The sequence below is a fragment of the Dromiciops gliroides genome, chromosome 1 (genome assembly GCF_019393635.1).
Source record: "Dromiciops gliroides isolate mDroGli1 chromosome 1, mDroGli1.pri, whole genome shotgun sequence".
NCBI classification, from domain to species: Eukaryota; Metazoa; Chordata; class Mammalia; order Microbiotheria; family Microbiotheriidae; genus Dromiciops; species Dromiciops gliroides.
Window position 1 is genome coordinate 656032086 of NC_057861.1, and position 19758 is coordinate 656051843.

General features: G+C 36.0%; 1 protein-coding gene across 2 annotated transcripts in view; it reads left to right on the forward strand.

The window, feature by feature from the left end:
- Positions 1 to 19758, forward strand: part of ADAMTSL1 (ADAMTS like 1) — a 1070304-nt gene that overhangs the window by 726056 nt on the left and 324490 nt on the right. For both annotated transcript variants that reach the window (XM_043978110.1, XM_043978111.1), the window contains one exon: positions 8597 to 8642. In XM_043978110.1, coding sequence (XP_043834045.1) covers positions 8597 to 8642 — 46 coding nt within the window. The remainder of the gene's footprint in view (positions 1 to 8596; positions 8643 to 19758) is intronic.

A 19758-nucleotide genomic window follows, 5' to 3' on the forward strand; every position in this document is an offset into this window, starting at 1 on the left:
TTTGACCCCTGACTCTAAACCTAGGCTAAACTCTCAGCAATAAATAAGTACATAGACAAATAAACAAAACCAAATAGATAGATAGATAAATAAGTGAAAGAACAAACAAACAAATAAATAGTTGCATAAATAAGTAAGTGGGTGTGTGTGAATGAATATGTAAATAAATAAGCAAATAAATGAATTAATTAAAAAGTGAATAATGAATGAATAAATATATAAATAAATGAATGAACAACCTTGGAAAGGTGTCTCAAAAGCACTAAGCATCATCTTAACCTAAAAAAATGTGTATAACTCATGCCACCTGTGTTATTACTGAGCTGTTGTAAAGAGAGTACTTCTCATGCCTCAAAGCATTATATAAATCTGAGCTTATTATTTTAAATCAAAGGACACAGGCTACTTACTACCTATGTGATCTCCAGAATGTCTGAGCTTTAATTTTCTCATCTGTAAAATAAAGATTTTGGAATACTTGTTTCCTAAGATCTATTCCATCTCTAAGCCTTAGGATCCTGTGTTCCTGTGGCCTTGTGTCCCCAATTAGAATGTAATCTCTTTGAGGATAGGGTCCTTATCTTATATTTCTCTACTCCCCAGAGTATCTAGGGAGCACAGACTGGGTGCTCAGTAAATTCTTGTTGCCTCTGTGTAATCAGAGCAGTTTTTGGCTCCACCAGAATTCTGGCTATACACCACCCTACAATATCACATCTATCTTTCCATCTTTGCTTGTGTTTGTAGTAAACTATCTCCTCCTTTTTATAGTTTTATCTGCTATTTGCAAAGGCTTCACTGTTGCAGCAAATCTTCCTTTTAAGACAGGCCAAGGAGGGTAAAGACATAATTGTTTGGGAAAAAATGACTACATACAGCTAAGCAGCAACTTACCTTTTTTCCTGCAGGATTTAGTAGCTATGCTTATGCTGCAAAATGTACCATTGAGAAATAGTCTTACTCAGTGTTATCATCACCTTAGGAGAATTGGCATCCAAATGGGTCATCAGGAGGGAGGAAGAGATTTCTCTTATATCAGTAGCTTAGATCACCCTGAAAGTTTACAACAGCCAATAGAACACTGTAAGTTCACAATAGAAGTGTCTGAAGAACCAAGCAATATATATATATATATATATATATATATGTAAAAGTACTTAACTGTTTGCCAGGTTCTATGATAGCATATACTTTTTGCAGATGAAAACATTATCAGTTACTTGACCCAGGCTCTAAACTTCTGATAAGGATTTTTTGAATATATTAAGAAATTCTACTTCATTTCCTTGCTTCTGATGCCTCTGACAAGATCAGAAAAAGCACATTCTAGGAATTTCCCTTTCTCTACCTACCCAATTCTTATTGTCATCAAGTGTAGCCTTGAAAGTTCAATGGATGGGACAGTTACAGTACTAGTAAATAAGTTTCTCTTGGGGTACATTGTTTGGATCAATTTTATAATAAGAAATCAGTATATCATAGAAGTATTGAGACACACAAATGAGGTCATATAAGTGTTATTTAATGCTAAAGAAATAAACTCTTAAGAGTAATTCACTACTTGCGGAGCCATGTCTTAAGCATCACTCCTGCCCCTAGAAGTTGGTTTGGAACTGCTTTGAAACTAAATCTATAAGCCTGACTCTTATTTTGGCTCATTAGCCAAGGTTTGGACCTCTGGCAAATTCAAAGATTCAGTGTGACACTGTGATTGTGGGTTTTTTTTTTTCCAGCCAGTTCCCACATTGATTGATGGTATTTGGCATTTTGCCTTCTTGTTGTTTGTTGTCTTATTACAACAGAAAGCATTTTCAAAAGCTACATTTATCAAGTTGTCATAATAGTTTGGCTTGCATATCTATCTACCAAGAGAAGAATAAATTTTTCCCTTAACACTAATCTGTTTGAGCCACGTGATATCTCACATGCTGAGGAGGCGGTGGAGAAATTGTAGGAGTCCTGCAGTGGGATTATGGGACTTTTTGACTGAATGCTTGGGTGAAAGATATGTTTTGTATATATTTTTGAGAGTTATTATATTTGGAGTGAAACCACAGTAGGAATTTTTGTTATCATCCTAATTTTAAAACTAATTTTCAGTTGTATGTTTGGTGGGGTATGTACTTTGAGGAAATATTTGATTTAATACAGATAACTGCAAGTACTTTAATAGTGAAAAATCATCCTCCTTATGAAAACCCTATGAGATAGCCAGCATGGGAATTATCATCTCCATTTTACAGATGAGGAAACTAAGGCTCAGAGGTTGCCCGCAGTCAGACAGCTGAAGCGTCAGAACCAGAAATTGAGCCCCAGGATTCCTGATTCCAAATCAAGTGTTCTTTCCACTACCCCCTGGCTGCCATTTATGAATTGTCATGATTTGCACATCATACAGCAGTCTGATAATAATTATTGGCTTGATTGACTAAAAATGAATGGTGAATCATTGATGGATAAAAACACAAAAAAAGCTTGGAATAAAATATAAAATTCACTTTTCAGTTTAAACCTGAGAAATTTTGCAGATACATTTAATAGTATTAGGTACAGGTTATTCTCCAATAGACAATGCAGCAATCAAAATCATCCTCTATTCCTAATTACAAAGCTGAACATTTTAAGAAGCATTACCAGAGGGGGCAGCTAGGTGGAGCAGTGGATAAAGCACCAGCCCTGGATTCAGGAGGACTTCAGTTCAAATCCCACCTCAGACACTTGACACTCACTAGCTGTGTGACCCTAGGCAAGTGACTTAACAACGTCATTGCCCCATCCCCTTGGAAAAAAAAAACAAAACTTAGCATTACCAGATATTAATGCATACAATAGTATGTCAGAGATTATTTTTTAAAAAGTAGCCCTTAGAATTTAGAGGGGAGGGAGATCAAATTTATTAATAGTATTAGACAAAGCTTCTTAAACTATGGGTCTCAACTCCATATGGGGTCACATAACTGAACGTGAGGGTGTGAAAAATTTGTCAACAGTAAAAAGGTTATGTAGACCTGTTTTATATACCTATATATTGGGGTCACATAAAAATTTCTCCGGTGAAAGGGGGTTGCAAGTGGGAAAAGTTTAAGAAGCCCTGGTATAGGACACAACATCAGGCTTGCCTTAGATGAAGAAGATTTCATTTAAGCAGTATTTTTTAAATGTTTGGTGAAAAAAAAGGGAAAGGACAGTGTATCACAGATGAGGAGAGATGGGCTTTTCCACACATGGAGTATATTTGCAGAGGATGGAGTGAAGAGAAAAGGTAAATACTGGTCCTGAGTATGAGTACTTCATAAACTTCTTATTGTTCAGTCAGTTCAGTCATGTCTGAATCTTCATGACCCCATTTGAAATTTTCTTGGCAAAGATACTGGGGTGGTTTGCCATTTCCTTCTCCAGTTCATTTTAGATATGAGAAAACTGAGGCATACAGGAGTAAATGACTTGCCCAGGGTCACACAGCTACTGTCTGAAGAAAGATTTGAACTCAGGAAGATGAGTCTTTCTGACTCCAGGCCTGGCATTCTATCCACTGTGCCACCTGGCTTCCCCCAATCATAGACCAGTAAGAGCAAAAAGGGATATAGAAATAATATTTAACAAAACTTCCCCCTAAACAAACTGACACAAGTTAAGTACCTACTCTTGTGTGTGAATCTCTATGTAGTCGCTGTCCTTCATACTCAAAGAGGACCAAAATGACATCACTACAGTTATTTTTATGTAGCTAGCCAATGTAAAATCTTAATGGAACAACTCCATTGCACAGGTTTCTTGGGGTCCACAGCTGAAGGGGAATTAAGAATTATCTCCTTCAAAGCTCACATCAGGTGCCACTTCCTACAGGAATCTCATCCCAATCCCAGCTTCTAGTTGTTTGTGCCCTTCCCTGGAAATTAATTTGTGTGTGTGTGTGTGTGTGTGTGTGTGTGTGTGTGTATACACATATATATATACATACACACACACACACACACACACACATATATATATATTGCAGGGCAATGAGGGTTAAGTGACTTGCCCAGGGTCACATAGCTAGTATGTGTCACGTGTATGAGGCCATATTTGAACTCAGGTCCTCCTGAATCCAGGGCCAGTGCTTTATCCACTGCACCACCTAGCTGCCCCCAATTAGTATATATTTTGTATTTAACGTTCTATGTGCACGTTTGCCATCATAGAATGTGAATCCTTGAAGAAAGAAGCTGTATCACATAGGTCATTATATCCTCAGCACCTAGCACAGTTCTTGACACATACTGGACACTTAATAAATGCTTATTCAGTCAAATGAATCAATACCCATGAACCTCTATAACTGACCAGAGTAGGCTTACATATGCCCCCACTTTCTCACATATTTATACCTATTTCTGTGTTTTTTCAATTTTGTTTTCAGTGACTATTCAGACTAATATAACAGGATGAACTTTTCCCAAAACTTAGATTGATGTTTTCACTTGTAAAAAATGAAAACGGCCCTAATCAGCAAACCTCACCAACAGGGGTGTTTGTTGATGGGTACAAGATTCTCAGGTCTTCCTAATATCTTTAGGGGAAACCTCAAAAATGTGGGAGTGTTATAAGTGGTTTCTTAGGGCAACCTTTGGCTATATAAATCTGCTAAAAATTCAAATGCTTATATGAAGGGATGCAGAAAAAATTGTTATCCCAAAGTTATATGAATCCCTACTCTGGCTGTAAATTTGCTTGTCGTCTTTAATCCATGGTCATTTTAGGACCACTAGTCTAAATGGCCTGGGGTCCTTCTGGCTTGAATCTCTAAGATGGTTTTATGTGTACTCTCTTGTAAAGTGCTCATTCTTTCATTTTTCCTTTTGAATGACTAAAAGTTTTTTTTGTGTTTTTTTTTGGGGGGGTGGGGAAGATATATAAGCAGATGGACTCTCCTATTTCAAAATTCTTTGCCCGTGATCCCATATTTGAAAAATCAAGAGCAATCCAGAGCAGTAACCTGTTTTTACTTAACACTCCTCTGTTTTTTTATAGTCCAAAGGTAAGAGTCTGGATCTTTATAGGAGCTGAATACAAATGGTGCTGTTTTGGAGAGCCCTCTGGTTTTAGGTTACACAGTCCCATATCCCCATAGTAGGGGAAGGTCTGGCTCAACCTTTAGAAGGATGCATTTGTTCACAGAGGACCTACTCTTTCAGCAAGGAAAAATGAACAAGGAGAAGTTGCCTAAGGTACTTGAATTATCAAAGCGAGTTTGTTTATTCATAATAAGGACTAAACATGAGTCATCCTCTCCCTTTTAAAGAATTAGACAATATGGAGGGGGGGGGGACGAAAGCCAACCAATCAGTGATGCTTGGAAAAAAGAACTTTAAATTTTCCATAGCAATTCATCTGTTCCAAGGTTGGTAAGTTTTAATAATTGAAACTGAGATAACATCAGGATTTTGAAAAGTGGAAGAAGTGGAACAGTTTGTTCTGTGCTAATGAGAGACGAAAAAATTGTACCTCCAGCTTACCTAAGCTCTGTTATAAGTGGTATGCACTGCAATGTCTGCTTAAAGAAGACTGCCACACTATATATAAAAGGGTTATCCCTTTTTTTTGAGGGGGGAGCAATTTGTTAAGATTAAATACTGACCACCAGGGAGAGTTTAAATGATAAATCAAACTAAAAAATTGATTTTCGTCAAAACGTTCATTTTAGATATGTTTACTTTTGTACCATAGCTGAATTTGTCAGTCTCATATTCTCTGTATCTATACCAGGAGACCCCTTCCTTATCACAATTGTATACTTATGGGAGAAAAAGCACAGTCACTTAGATCCTCTATTATGAATGGTCTATAACAACTCCAAAATGATTTGAAGGCTGAGATTTCTGATGTTTGTTTTCATTCCCAGAGGTGAATTTTATTGTGTTTAAATGTGAAGGAAACTATTCAGCTGTTTTATATTAATGAAGTATAAAAATAAATGATATTTTCACTATTTAATTCTCAGATGAGTCTTTTGTGCCCAGATAAATCAATAAATCTCTGAATGTAATACTTTAGACTTGGCCAGAGTGCTGTCCTCATTTTAGAATAGTCACTCTGTTAATTTCACTGAAATATTTATTCCATTTTAACAAATCTTGTGTAAAATGATGGGCTCTATAAGTTATACAATCAGGACATTGAAATTTCACCAACAAATATTGATATATTAAAAAAATACTATGACAAGAACCCAAGAGACTTTGCCATATGGAGAATATCTGTATAAGGAATCCTTTGCTTTTTTTTTTTCTTTGCTTTTTATAAATACACTTAACCAAATTCTGGATTTCATATCCATGATAAACAAAAGTCCTTTTTTTCTTCCACCAGCTTTATTACTGAACTTTCCAAATTTGGGGAATATTATTTTGTCCCTTGTCCCACTGCTAGATGACTCAAATATAACCTCTGTAGTCCACAATCCAATGATTAGCCCATTGCGACACTCAACAACTGCTATTTTGCTGAGCTAACACCCTTTAATGAGGACACCAGCTTTCAACTAAATAAACAAAACACTAGATTCTCAACAGAATGGCACATTTATAGGCACACTTTAATAATTTGCTGATCATTATCAGATGTTAGTTGTTGGACATTGTTGTATCCCAGCAGACATTGTGGCAAATGGCCATTGTAAGCAAGGATTAAATATTTCGATCCTTAGTGATGTATGTAGTTATGATCAGTTATTCAAGGATATGGTGAATGCACTCCATCGGTGCTAACAGTTGAAAAAGGCCTAGAAAAGGCCAATAAACACAATTGTATAAAAGGTAAAATGATTACCTTGAATGTGAAGTTAATGCTAAGATTCTTTGAAGTGGGTGAAAAAATTTAGCCATATTGCTAAAAATTTAGAGATTGATAGCTTAAAAGTCTGAAGATGGAAGATGGGATGGGACAGGTAGATAATGATAATGCCATCAGAGTACTTAATAACCTTAGACAGGTCACTTAATCTCTCTGGGCCTCAGTGTTTCCATCTATAAAATGAGATAGATGGTTGGGCTAGATAAATTTTAAGGTTTCTTCCATATTGAAAACCTTATAATTCTTCTGTAGGTAGCTAATAAATGCTTGTTGAATTGAATTGGATCATATTTTCACTTCCCCTTTTTAAATTTTTTTATTTTTGGTTTTGTTTTGTTTTTTGCGGAGCAATGGGGGTTTAGTGACTTGCCCAGGGTCACACAGCTAGTAAGTGTCAAGTTTCTGAGGCCGGATTTGAACTCAGGTCCTCCTGAATCCAGAGCCAGTGCTTTATCCACTGCGCCACCTAGCTGCTCCCACTTCCCCCTTTTTTGAAAAAATGTTGCTGATTTTCAACATACCATAATAGCAATGTTAATGTTTTGAGTATTACCACATATGCTTTCTTAACAAGACGATTTTTAAGTGCAGTTTTTTAAAACGTTGCATTGTTTCATATTAAGTTTATGTGTTGACAGTTTTTTTTCCTTCAGTATACCTCTCCAATTTTATAATGAATTCAATAGGAAAATAAGACTTATTGAAAAGAAATGTACTGTATAGAAAACTTTGCTCTAGTATGTATTTTTTCTTGGATGACAGATTTCTAAGTATGTATTATGAATATTTTGGAAGCAAGGAGAATTATAGTAGCAATGAAATCTTAGTATCAGCTTTTACATTAGTGAAGGAATAGATTGGTCCCAATTAGTGTAAATAATGAATCCCACAGAGTGCTTACATTATTTGAATTTGTGCTGCATATTTCCTTTGGGCTAGAACTGGTTACCATATTTTACACAATTACAACTTTGGATAGTGTGAATTAAATACATGCAATTACTTTGGAATTTATTATTCATGCTAATAAGGACTTAGATGTGATATCTCTTTAAGCTAGTCTTTCCAAAATTAATTAGATTACAAAACACTTTTGGTCTTGAAATATATTGAAAAGATCTACAAAGATTTGTGTAAGGAGTCAGGGGAACCCACAGCAATAGAAGAAGGTCAGGGAAATTGTGGATCAGTGTAAAATAAAGTCTCTTTTCATACCCCCAAATTGCTACATGTATTAAGTATTTTGATAAACATACAGTTTGGCAAGGATGCTGCTGGTATTATATTTAGACTATTAGAGCTAACAGGAATCTGATTAGTCATCTAGTACATTCCCCTCACTTTATAAATGAAAGAACTAAAGTATCTAGTTGTGAATCAACTTACTCAAAGTCACATTGTTGATTCATGGAAAAGTTGGGACTTGAATCCAGGTCTTTTTGATTTCATATCTAATGCTATGCCCACTTTTCCACACTGGCTCTGGATTCCTTATCTATGAATACCAAGGTTGTGTGGAAGACAGTTTGAGATAATTTAGTTTAAATCTGATCATTTTAATATTTGATAATTCTCTGAAAGGGGAAGTCTGCTATATTAGTGACAAAAGGTCCTAATTATTTGAGAAAGAGTTGGACTACTGTTTTATCACTAGTAAAAAAAAAAATAGTTGGACTTGGATGATCATATATAGTATCAGCTATAAAATTCTTGAGTTTGGAACACACGTAATTATTATTATTTCTTCTTTTTTCTGACATAGGAGCTGTGAAGGACGTAATATTCGATATAGAACCTGCAGCAATGTGGTAAGTGTGAGATTCTGTGGGTACACATAAAACATAATGCTTAATGTTTCAGCAGTGGAAACTGCCAAAGCATTTTAAGTGTTTCTTGAAGGCAGTGATTGTGGTGGTAAGGGAAGAGGAAAAGCAGAGTAAAAGATGAATTATCTAATAATCAATCAAAAAGAAACCTAAGAAACCAGTAATTTTTCCCTATATTCCAAGGCAATCTTTAATCAGCTTGCCAGAATGCTAACTGAAAACCATGGTGTAGGATGACATTTTGAAGACATTAGTGAGTCTTAGCTTAAATAAGAGAAGGCTTAGGAGGGACATAGATGCTTCTTTCAAGTATTTAAAGGACTTCCAAGTAGAAAAGAGATCAGGCTTATTTTCCTTGGTGCCAAAAGAAAGAACTAAAAACATTGGACAGAAGATGCAGAAAAGTCCATTTGGGCTCCATATAAGACATAATTGCCTAAGGATTTGAGTGACCCCCAAATAGTATGGGCTGTCTTAGGAGGTGATGGGTTCCCCATCACAGGAGATCTTCAATCATAGGCAAGATGACCACTTATTAGTGATGTTGTAGAGGGGAGTCTTGGTTAGGTATAGCTTGAACTAGAATGCATCAGTGATTTCTTTCAAACTCTTGGGTTGTTTGATTCTGTAACTGAAATATTCCTGCTGCTTCAGGGTAGCAGAGAGATGGGGGAGGAAGGAGAATTTCACAAGGCTTTTGAAAACTAGTATAAATCATAGCTCTGTAATTCACTAAAAGGTCTTGTGAAAGAGTAGGAGAAGTCAAAAAAGGGAGGGAATCTACCTGGGGCTATATGAATGAACTATTAGTTAATGTAAATGCATGTTTAGGGTGGGGAGAGGGGGAGGTGGTAATCAGATCTTACCCTTCTTGCTATTCCTGCCTATTCTGTTCTTGTAGCACATAGGAAAGCTGGTTCTGGGATTTGATGGATGGTTAGGAATAGGTGAAAGAGTATTGTTTTAGTTTCATAAGGATATATCAATTGGATCAAATTCAGAAACAAGATGAACAATTTTCTGGAATCAAAGACAATATAGTTCATTAATGATTGTTGCATCTTTTATATAACACTCTTAGATTTGTAGGTTTTTCTGTAAACATATCATTTAATTAAGAGTATCTAGTACAGTGAAAAGAAGACCAGTTCGAAGGTCAAAGGACCTACATTCAAATACTGCTTCTGACCTTAATCACTTGGGTGACTGTGGGCAAGTTACTTAATTTGTGACTTAATAAGTTATTTAATTGAGTCTCAGTTTCTTCAACTGCAAAGTTCATTAGATTAAAGACTCATTAAATAGGGACAGGTAGGTGGTACAGTGGATAAAGCACTGGCCCTGGATTCAGGAGGACCTGAGTTCAAATCCAGCATCAAACATTTGACACTTGCTGGCTGTGTGACCCTGGGCAAGTCACTTAACCCTCATTGCCTCACACACCAAAAAAAAAAAAAAGATTCATTAAATGGCCTCTGAGGTTTCTTCCAGCTTGGGGTACTGTATAGTTCTGTGCTTTGCCTGACTACTATGTGAATTCCTTTATTTTAGACTTTTAATTTCCAGTAACTACCCCCAATGTTTCACATATAATAAATGCTTTTTGAAGGTAATTATTTCCAGCCTACTGAATCTCTGGATCGTAGATTGGGAAAGCACCATTGAGAAAACTTCTACCTCTAGGTGAACGTGTAAACTAGCCAGGGCAAGTAGCTGCCTATTCTTTCCTTTAAAATTTCCAAGGAGAGCTGGTACTTTTTTCCCTTTCATCTTTCTAAGAACTTACATATCAATATGTAGATTAATGGATCCTATAGTACTGAAATCCATTTATACCATGTGGATTAAATCTTTACAGTTTGTAGAGTAAAGCAGACATTGAATCTTTTATGAGAACCTCAAGTCTTCAAATAACTTGTTCTTGATATCAGTGGAACTTTTCTCTGCCTCTTTCTGGCCACAACTAGAAACAACATTGCCAAAACAAACCTCATGAAATATTTTTGAGAAATATAGATTTTTTTTTAAAAAACAGAAAACAGAAAGACTGTTTTCATAGTCATGTCCCAGTTTTCAGTCTAATAATTTAAAATACTTCAGGTAAGCAGCCTACTTCTTTAAACTGAAACTGAACTATGGCCCTAGTGCTATAAGGTGAACCTTTAAAAGTGACTTCCTAAAAATGTGGTATTTAATATGACTTTTTTATTATTTCTTTCTTTAGTGTTCCTGAAGTTCAATTACATTTCATATTAAGGAAATAGGTTCCATAATTTTTTATAGGAAAAAGTAAGGAAGATTTCTTTCACAGATGAATAAAGAATTACATACATTTTTGTAAAACCTAATTAGAAACTATTTTAAGCCTGGGGAGTATTATTACTGCCTTTGTGAAGATAAATGAAAGAATTTCTTAATAAAACTATTGTTCCTGGGTGAATTAGATGAATCAGTTCTTACCATAATACAGTTTAGAGATTAGCCATTCAAGAACTAGTAGAGCAAAATGAAATCTTAATTCACTGATTTGTTGCTCGAATTTGAAAAGTGGTAAAAAAAAAAAAAAGTATCAGATTTGGAGTGGATACAGAAGGACAGTCTTGTTTTCTTTTTGTTTTTTGTTGTTTTTTGTTTTTTACAGGGCAATGGGGGTTAAGTGACTTGCTCAGGGTCACATAGCTAATAAGTGTCAAGTGTCTGAGGCCAGATTTGAACTCAGGTCCTCCTGAATTCAGGGCCAGTGATTTATCCATTACATCACCTAGCTGCCCCAAATTAAAACTCTCTTAAGAAAACAAGACTGGGGGGCAACTAGGTGGTGTAATGGATAAATCACTGGCCCTGAATTCAGGAGGACCTGAGTTCAAATCTGGCCTCAGATACTTGACACTTATTAGCTATGTGACCCTGAGCAAGTCACTTAACCCTCATTGCCTCACCCCCCAAAAAAAATAAATAAATAAAAAATAAAAGGAAGAAGGAAAGAAAAGAGAAAAAGAGAGGGTTTTAATTCACTGCCATCGCTTATGAGCAACTGAAAATTTCCCTAGAATCCCCTTTAAACCTTCCTTTCCTGTTTACTCTTTTTATTTTATTTATTTTTATTTATTCTATATATTTTATTCATTTATTTGTTTGTTTCTTTATTTCATTTTGCTTATTTTTATTTTATTTATTCCTTTCCTGTTTACTCCCATTTATTCCCCAAAATTTGTTCTTCTTCTCACCGTTGCATCTTCTCTACTCATGCTTCAATCCCTTCTACTCCTTCCATACCGTTCAGTGTTAAATGAGTAGATGATCAGATCCCACAAGTTTATGTGGACTTTATCTAGCAACACTATGACTAAAATCCTTGATTCAACCTTTACATTTCTTTTAGCTGCTCCCCTGGGACAGTCTACCACTCATTTTTAAAATTCCAGAAAAGTGAAGTTTAAGAGTCTCACTTGCAAAGATTATAAAGAAACTATGCCTCATCTTCCCGGTATGACAAAGGATAACCATTTCTCATCAGGAAGAGAAAACAAAAATTTGAAGAAAGCCATAGGAGTTACCTATAAACATTGGAAGGGCTGTCTTATAGAAAAAGGTGTGGATACTCTATGTTGTCCCAAAGGGAAAAACCTAGGATTGAGGATTTACAGAGAGGGAAGTTTTGGCTAAATATAGAGAAAACTTCCTTACAATTAGAAGTTCCCAGTAGTGGAATGAAATGCCTTGTGGAAAAGTAAGCTCTCTAAACCTTTAAGTGAATATTCACCCATCAAGGATGGTACAGAAAGGATTCCTCCACTGATTGGGAATTTGGACAGGATGGCTTCTAAAGTAACATCAAATTAGAAAAGGTTTTGACAAATGTACAGGGATTTTAATAGTAGCAACTCACATTGTCATAGTGCTTTAAGGTTTATGAGATGTATAACTGTGAGGGAAGTATTGTGTTATTATCTCCACTTAAAAAATAAGGAAACTGAAGCCCAGAGAAGGTGAATTTACTTCTCCAGGTCATGCAGATAGTCAGTGGCTAAGCCAGAAATTAAATTCAAATCTTCTTTTTCTATGTCCGTTGGTCTTTCTCTTGCCCTAGGAGTTTTAGGCCATCTATTTCGCAAGAATATTTTGAGGAAAAAATGAGCTAAAATGGGAAAAATCTCTGAAAGTTTTTAAAAACTATAGAAATGTGAAACATTGTCACCAACCCCCACCATCATTTACGAGTCATTCAAATGCTTTTAAATACCTTAGTTTCTCTTACTAGTCTTCAAAAAAAAAATGAGAAATAACTATTTCCTGTACTATGTCCCCTCTATACTCTCTTGTCTGTCCTTACGTCCCTTTAGCCATAGCTTGTCAAGCAATAATTTCTCTTTTATATATTCTACTGTTCATGCATGAGGTTCAGAAAATGTGTCTAATGCAATGTGCTATGAAATGCTGTGCTGAATGTAGATTATATTAGGAGACAGGATATAGTATTATCACTTAGCATTGCGGTGAAGTTGATTACCTTGTGTTAATAGTTTTCTTTTCTTATTGCTTTAGCTTCCCCATCAGTAAAATGATTTGATTAAAGCATTTCTAAGGTTCCATCTAATTCTGACATTATTTATTCCCTTGATCTTCTTAAAAGGCAGTAGGCAGTGGAGGGGTTAAAATGCCAGGCCTGAAGTCAGGAAGATTAATCCTTCCGAGTTCAAATCCTGCATCAGACACTTAATAGCTATGCAACACTGGGCAAGTCACTTAACCCTGTTTGCCTCAGTTTCCTAACCTGTTAAAAAGAGAGGAAATGGCAAATCTCTCTGTCTCTGCCAAGGAAACTCCAAATGTGGTCACAGAGTCAGACATGACTGAAAAATGACTGAATAACAAAAACAGCATGTTCTTAAATCTCTTCCAGGATTGTCATTTTCTGTTTGATGTTGTAAAGACAAGATCTGACATTCTGTGTGCCAACAACTTTTGTTCTAGGCCACCTTCTAGATCTGGCGTTCTGTCTCTTAATATTCTAGAGGCCATGTTTGTCAGTCTGTGCTCTAAGTTCCCTTCTAGATCTAATATTCCGTATTTCTATGAAGTAGTTCACCATATAAGAGGCAGCTGGAACTGAATCAAGAGATGTGAAGATAAGCAGATAAGTCTAGCTATTGTTTCAGTAGCAAAAAAGATACATCTGGCAATAAACACTGGGCGGTAAAGAAAGTCAAACACTTAGCACAACACACCAATACTTAAAATCATGCCTGGCACAAAGTAAGCACTGAATAAATGCTTGTTGGTCGATTGAGACTCACTGGTTGAGATTTGTTGATTCTCATGATTTGTTCATCTGTCCTGGAATGTCTGGTCCACTCAGATCTTATCCTTTGCTTGGATCTGGGGTTTACTTTCTTGTGTTTGTTTTAGTTTTATTCTGGTTGTTGGGTCTATTTGCCGTATCACCTTAGGCAAGCCATTTCTCTGAGACTCAGTTTCCTCATTTTTGAAATGAGGACAATGGGTTAGATGACCTCTAAAGCCTTTTTCTAAACAGTGGTCCTAACACTGCCTGAATAAATTGAGGGGGATTTGATGGTGATAGAAAAACTAAGTCTAAGATTCAAATTCCTTTGGTCCTTTCATAACTGAACTTTTAATTTGTCTTTAACAACTTGTGTTTTTTTCTCCATCACTTCCTAACGTCTAAGGAAGGTTTTTAGTTGAAAGTGGTCTTTCATTGACCTTTTCCCTTCCAACCTCCCTCTCCCTGCCCCCACCCCTCTGTCACATTGACTTTCAATGAGCAAAGAAGGATGCTTCTAATAGTGTGCCAGTAGAAAGGATGAGTACCGTAAAACTTCTCAGTGTGGAGGTAAAAGTAGGAAAATTGAGAAGTTTCATGAAGTTTAATGAGCCATACATAGGTTATTGGCAAATAATATCAGTTTGTTGTGTTTGCTCAAACTGTCCATGTGCTACTGCCTTCTCATATGGCTTTGGAAGAACCCAGATTGTGAAGTAGAAAAACAGGGAGCATTTTGCAGCTGCTACCCACTGATGATCAGAAAGTGGCATGGCACCTAGACAGTCCCTGTAAGCCTGCTTTTTAGTCTTATTCCCCACCACCTCTATTAGCCTTTTCTATCACTTCAGGCTCATAGGAAGCAGTTTTCAGACAATATGAAACAAAAGGCAAAAGACAAATTTATTAACTTCATGTGTAAATCTTGTCCAAGAAAATAAATTTTGTGTAGGTCAAGTTAGATAATTCCCTTCATAACTGTTTCAAACCAACCATCCTCTGGGTGCTTCCAGAGGTCATACACATCATTGCTCATTCTCTCCTTTGCTGACTTTATTCTCTCTAGCAGTAAGCTAACAAAATGTGCCTGAAGCCAGTACTCTCCATGTGTCACTGTGTGATTATCCAGCCAGCCAAAGTACTGGAATTTTACTTATGCTGCAGTCTTGGTTCCAGATCTGATATTTGAAGACTGACAGGAAATATCTTTTCCAAATAATTGCATTAGATCTAAGCCTTTGGACACTGGCACAACAATGTCTGGGATCGGGCTTCCCTATCCTGTGGGGCAATATTTGCATTTTAGATTTGGTTCAAGACTCCTATCTAACTAGATAGCTATCATCTATCTATTTGTGTTTTAATTTGTCAGTCCCATTGGGCACATTTTAGTCACTAAGATGAACTTTCTTCTTATTGGACTTTCTCCTAACCCCTAAATTTTCTGTTACCTTTTTATATTTGCAGAAGACATAAGACAGGAAAAATGAAGCTACTACAAAACCCTCTAAAATCCATCCTCAGCCTGGGGGCAATTCTAGTACTGAACATCAATCAAAAATTCCTCCAAGGGGCAGCTAGGTGGTGCAGTGGATAAAGCACCAGCTCTGGATTCAGGAGGACATGAGTTCAAATCTGGCCTCAGACACTTGACACTTATTAGCTGTGTGACCCTGGGCAAGTCACTTAACATGCAAAAACAAAACAAACAAATAACAATTCCTTCAATTACTTTTTTTGAGGGTGGGGCAATGAGGGTTAAGTGATTTGCCCAAGGTCACACAGCTAGTGTCAAGGTCTGAGACCAAATTTGAACTCAAGTCCTCCTGAATCCAGGGCCGGTGCTTTATACACTGGGCCACCTAGCTGCCCCTATTTACTTTTTTTAATTATAAAAATATTTTATTATTTTCCAGTTACATGTAGAGATAGTTTTCAATATTTGTTTTTATAAGATTTCTAGTTTCAAATTTTTCTACCTCCATCCCCTCCCTCCTCCCTCCCCAGAAGACAGCAAGTAATCTGATATAGGTTATATATGTACAATCACATTAAATATATTTCTGCATTAGTCATGTTATGAGAGAAGAATCAGAGCAAAAAGGAAAACCTCAAAAAAGGAAAATAGCACCAAAAACAAAAGGAATAGTATGGTTCAATCCACATCCATATTCCACAGTTCTTTTTTTTTCTGGATTTGGAGAGAATTTTCTTTCCATCATGAGTCCTTTGGAACTATCTTGTACCATTGTATTGCTGAGAAGAATCAAGTCTATTACAGCTGATCAACACATAATGTTGATGATACTGTGTACAATGTTCTCCTGGTTCTGCTCATCTCACTCATCATCAATTCATGAAAGTCCTCCCAGGTTTCTCTGAAATCTTCCTGCTCATTGTTTCTTATAGCGCAATAGTATTCCATTACATTCATATACCACAACTTGTTCAGCCATTCCCCAATTGATGAGCAATCCATCAATTTCCAATTCCTTGCCACCACAAAAAGAACAGCTATAAATATTTTTGTACATGTGGGTCCTTTTTCCTTTTTTATGATCTCTTTGGCAAAAAGACCTAATAGTGGTATTGCTGGGTCAAAGGGTATGCACAGCTTTATAGCCCTTTGGGCATAGTTCCAAATTGCTCTCCAGAATGGTTGGATCAGTTCACATCTTCACCAGCAATGCATGAGCATTCCAATTTTTCCACAGCTTCTCCAACATTTATTATTTTCCTTTTCTGCCATATTAACCAATCTGATAGGTGTCAGGTGGCACCTCAGAATTGTTTTACCCCTAATTACTTTTTTAAATCTTTCTCCATATGTTCTGGAACTAGACACTAGTAGATTAAAACTCTAGCCATGGTTGAAATGTAAGCTAATTAAGAGTTTTTCCTAGAAATCCAAATGCCCTGTCATCCAAAATCTATCAGGATAAAACAAAGCATCTCTGTAATATGCAATTCTGCATCCTAAATGGAATTTTTTGTGGAACCTCACTGAGTGGTTTCTAACTCCTTCTGTGCTTATACTCTGATTAGATGAAGATGAAATGTAGTATGTCCTGTTCCAAGTTCAATTCACAATATATTTTCTTTGTTTGTAAATTGTAAGGACTAGAGAAATGTGATTATGGCTTTATGCCAGTGGACCAGTCTACTCCATTATAGGGCTTAGTTACCCTAAAGCTAGAGGAAAGGTAGAATATGACCATTTCACTCATCCTTTCTATTCATTGGTTTCTATGTCTCCTTTTTTACTAGGCATATAGGCTCTAGATACCTCTTTCTGAATGCAAAATAGAGAATTATTACTTGGGGGCATGTAATTTGAGAACTAGAAGAATCCTCTTTTGAATTTGGCACAGTTAGCACATTTTCATAGATATCATAGTTTGTGGGGGTTTGCCACAGCTGTTGTTAATTCATCCCAAAATTAGATTAGAAAGAGAAAAATGTTGTCCAAAGAGATAGGGAAGTAAAGGAGAATTTTATAGTATTTTTTTCTGAATACTGAGTGGTCAAGCCTATGATAGTACCATTGCTTCTTGATCTTTGAACTTCTTTACATAGAGAAATTCATCTCTAAAGACAATCACACTGGTCACATCCATTAAATATGCTGTAATTGCCAACAAGAATGGATGTGAGATACTGGTTGGTGGTTTGAGATCAAAATCAGTTTCTTTCCCACAAAGTAAAGATTAAATTATGATTGGTTGTTACATGATTTTACAAATAATGAAAATTTTAGGCCATTAAAATGCTTAATGTCTAAAGCAAGGCAGATTAGAGAGACAGATAGAAACACAGAGAAAGAGACAAAGACAGAGAATTTCTCAAAAGAAGATTTTCAGGATGGTTGAAGGTGCCCAAAAGCATGACACAGAATGATCACTTATTGGAATTGGAAATGTTTAACCTGGAAAAGAAAAGACTTAGAGCAGACTCACTTTGTTTTTCAGCTCTTTAACAAATATATAATATCTATTATAATTCTCTTTCTGTTTCTTTTTACTCAGCTAAATTTTAAGCTACATGAAGATAGAGACTGTATATTATTTGAATTTTGTTTATCTCAGTACCTAGCATGAGGTTTCACTTACAGTAAGCACTTAATAAATATGTGTTGAATTGACTTTTGAAGGGATTAAATTTATTCTGTTTTGTCCCCTAATGGAAGAACTAGCAACATTGAAAAGTAACGGGAACATTTTGGCTCAACAGAAGGAAAAACTTCCTGATAATTAGAACTGTCCAGCAATGGAATGACTCTTGAGGTTGGATATTTCCCATATAATAAAATAAAAACATTTATTAAGCAGAGTACTGTATTAAGCACTTAGTGGTGGAGATGGGGGAGGGCAGGATACACAATTTAAATAATATTCTATCTCTGCTCTCATGAGACTCAAAATCTGGTAGAATAATAAGACAAAACACATATACAAAAATAGATTATATAAAGATATTATGTATTAAGTACATTAGAGAGTTACAAAGCAGTATTCAATTTAGCCTCAAAAACATTTGTTAAGTACTTCCTATAGGTTCAAAGCACTGTACAAGGCAGTGGGGATACAAAACAAAGTGAAAAAGAGCCCCTGATTTCTAGGAGTTTTCCTTCAACTTGGGGCTTAGCAGAGAATACATTTACCCATATCAGTTACATACAAGTTGAAAAAGGTGAGAGTACTAACAACTGAAAAGGGTTTCTGTTGGGGGTGGCTCCAGAGTTGAGTCTTGAGGGAAGCTAAAATTATCTAGGTGGTGAGGAAGAAGAACTACTCAGATAAAGGTAAGAAAGCTGGAGATGGAAAGCCAAACTCTGGAAATGAGTGGGACATTTTGGCTAGAATTCAGAGGGGATGAAAGGCAACAGTGTGAAACAGGTCTGTAATGGTAGGCTGGCGACAGACTGTGAAGGGCTATGTAATATGAGGTCTGGGTGGAAAATTTATTAACAACCAATGATGGCTAATGGAGGAGGTGGCATTTGAATTGGACTTTCAAGGATTAGAAGAAATTTAATAGGCAAAGAGATCTCCATGTGAAGGTAGATAACCACTCGTCAGGGGTTTTATACAGGGGATCTATTCAACAGGTTAGGTTGCAAAAGACAACTTTCAAATACTTATTATATTGTATTTTTATTTTTAGGTGAGCATATTATGACCAAACTACCCATGAGTAGACTCAAAACTATAATACTGATAACCTGTAGTATTTTTGTCAACTTTGTGATTTTATTATTCATATCAAACTACTCTGGGGGGAGGGGGAAAGCCAACCTAACATTTACTGACTGCCTTTTTAATAATTTATAACAAAAATTAAAATAAATGATTAATGCATTTAATTATTCACATACTCTTTGGTATGATGGATTGACTGTTTCTGCTGTGCTCGTCTGTACATATCAAGCCAGGTATATACCTCCCCTGCCACCCCCCATATGTTAGAAAACCTCTACTTTCCTTTTCTATTCCCTTTTCAGTTGACTATCAGAATTTCTTTTATCTTTCATAATGGCATTCCATACTTTTACAGTGTTTATAGATTTTTAAAAATTCAACCAATATTTATTACCGAATCAGAGAATTTCAGAGCTGGAATTCTATTTGGTTCAATTCACGAAACATTTATTAAGCATCTATATAAATCACTCTTCTAGATGTTGGGGATACAAAAGCAAAAATAAATATTTCTTGACCTCAGGGTGCTCACATACTGCTTAACCACATGGACAGACACAGATAAGTGTATACAAAATGCATTCTTTAAGGAACAGGATGAACAACTGGCAGAATC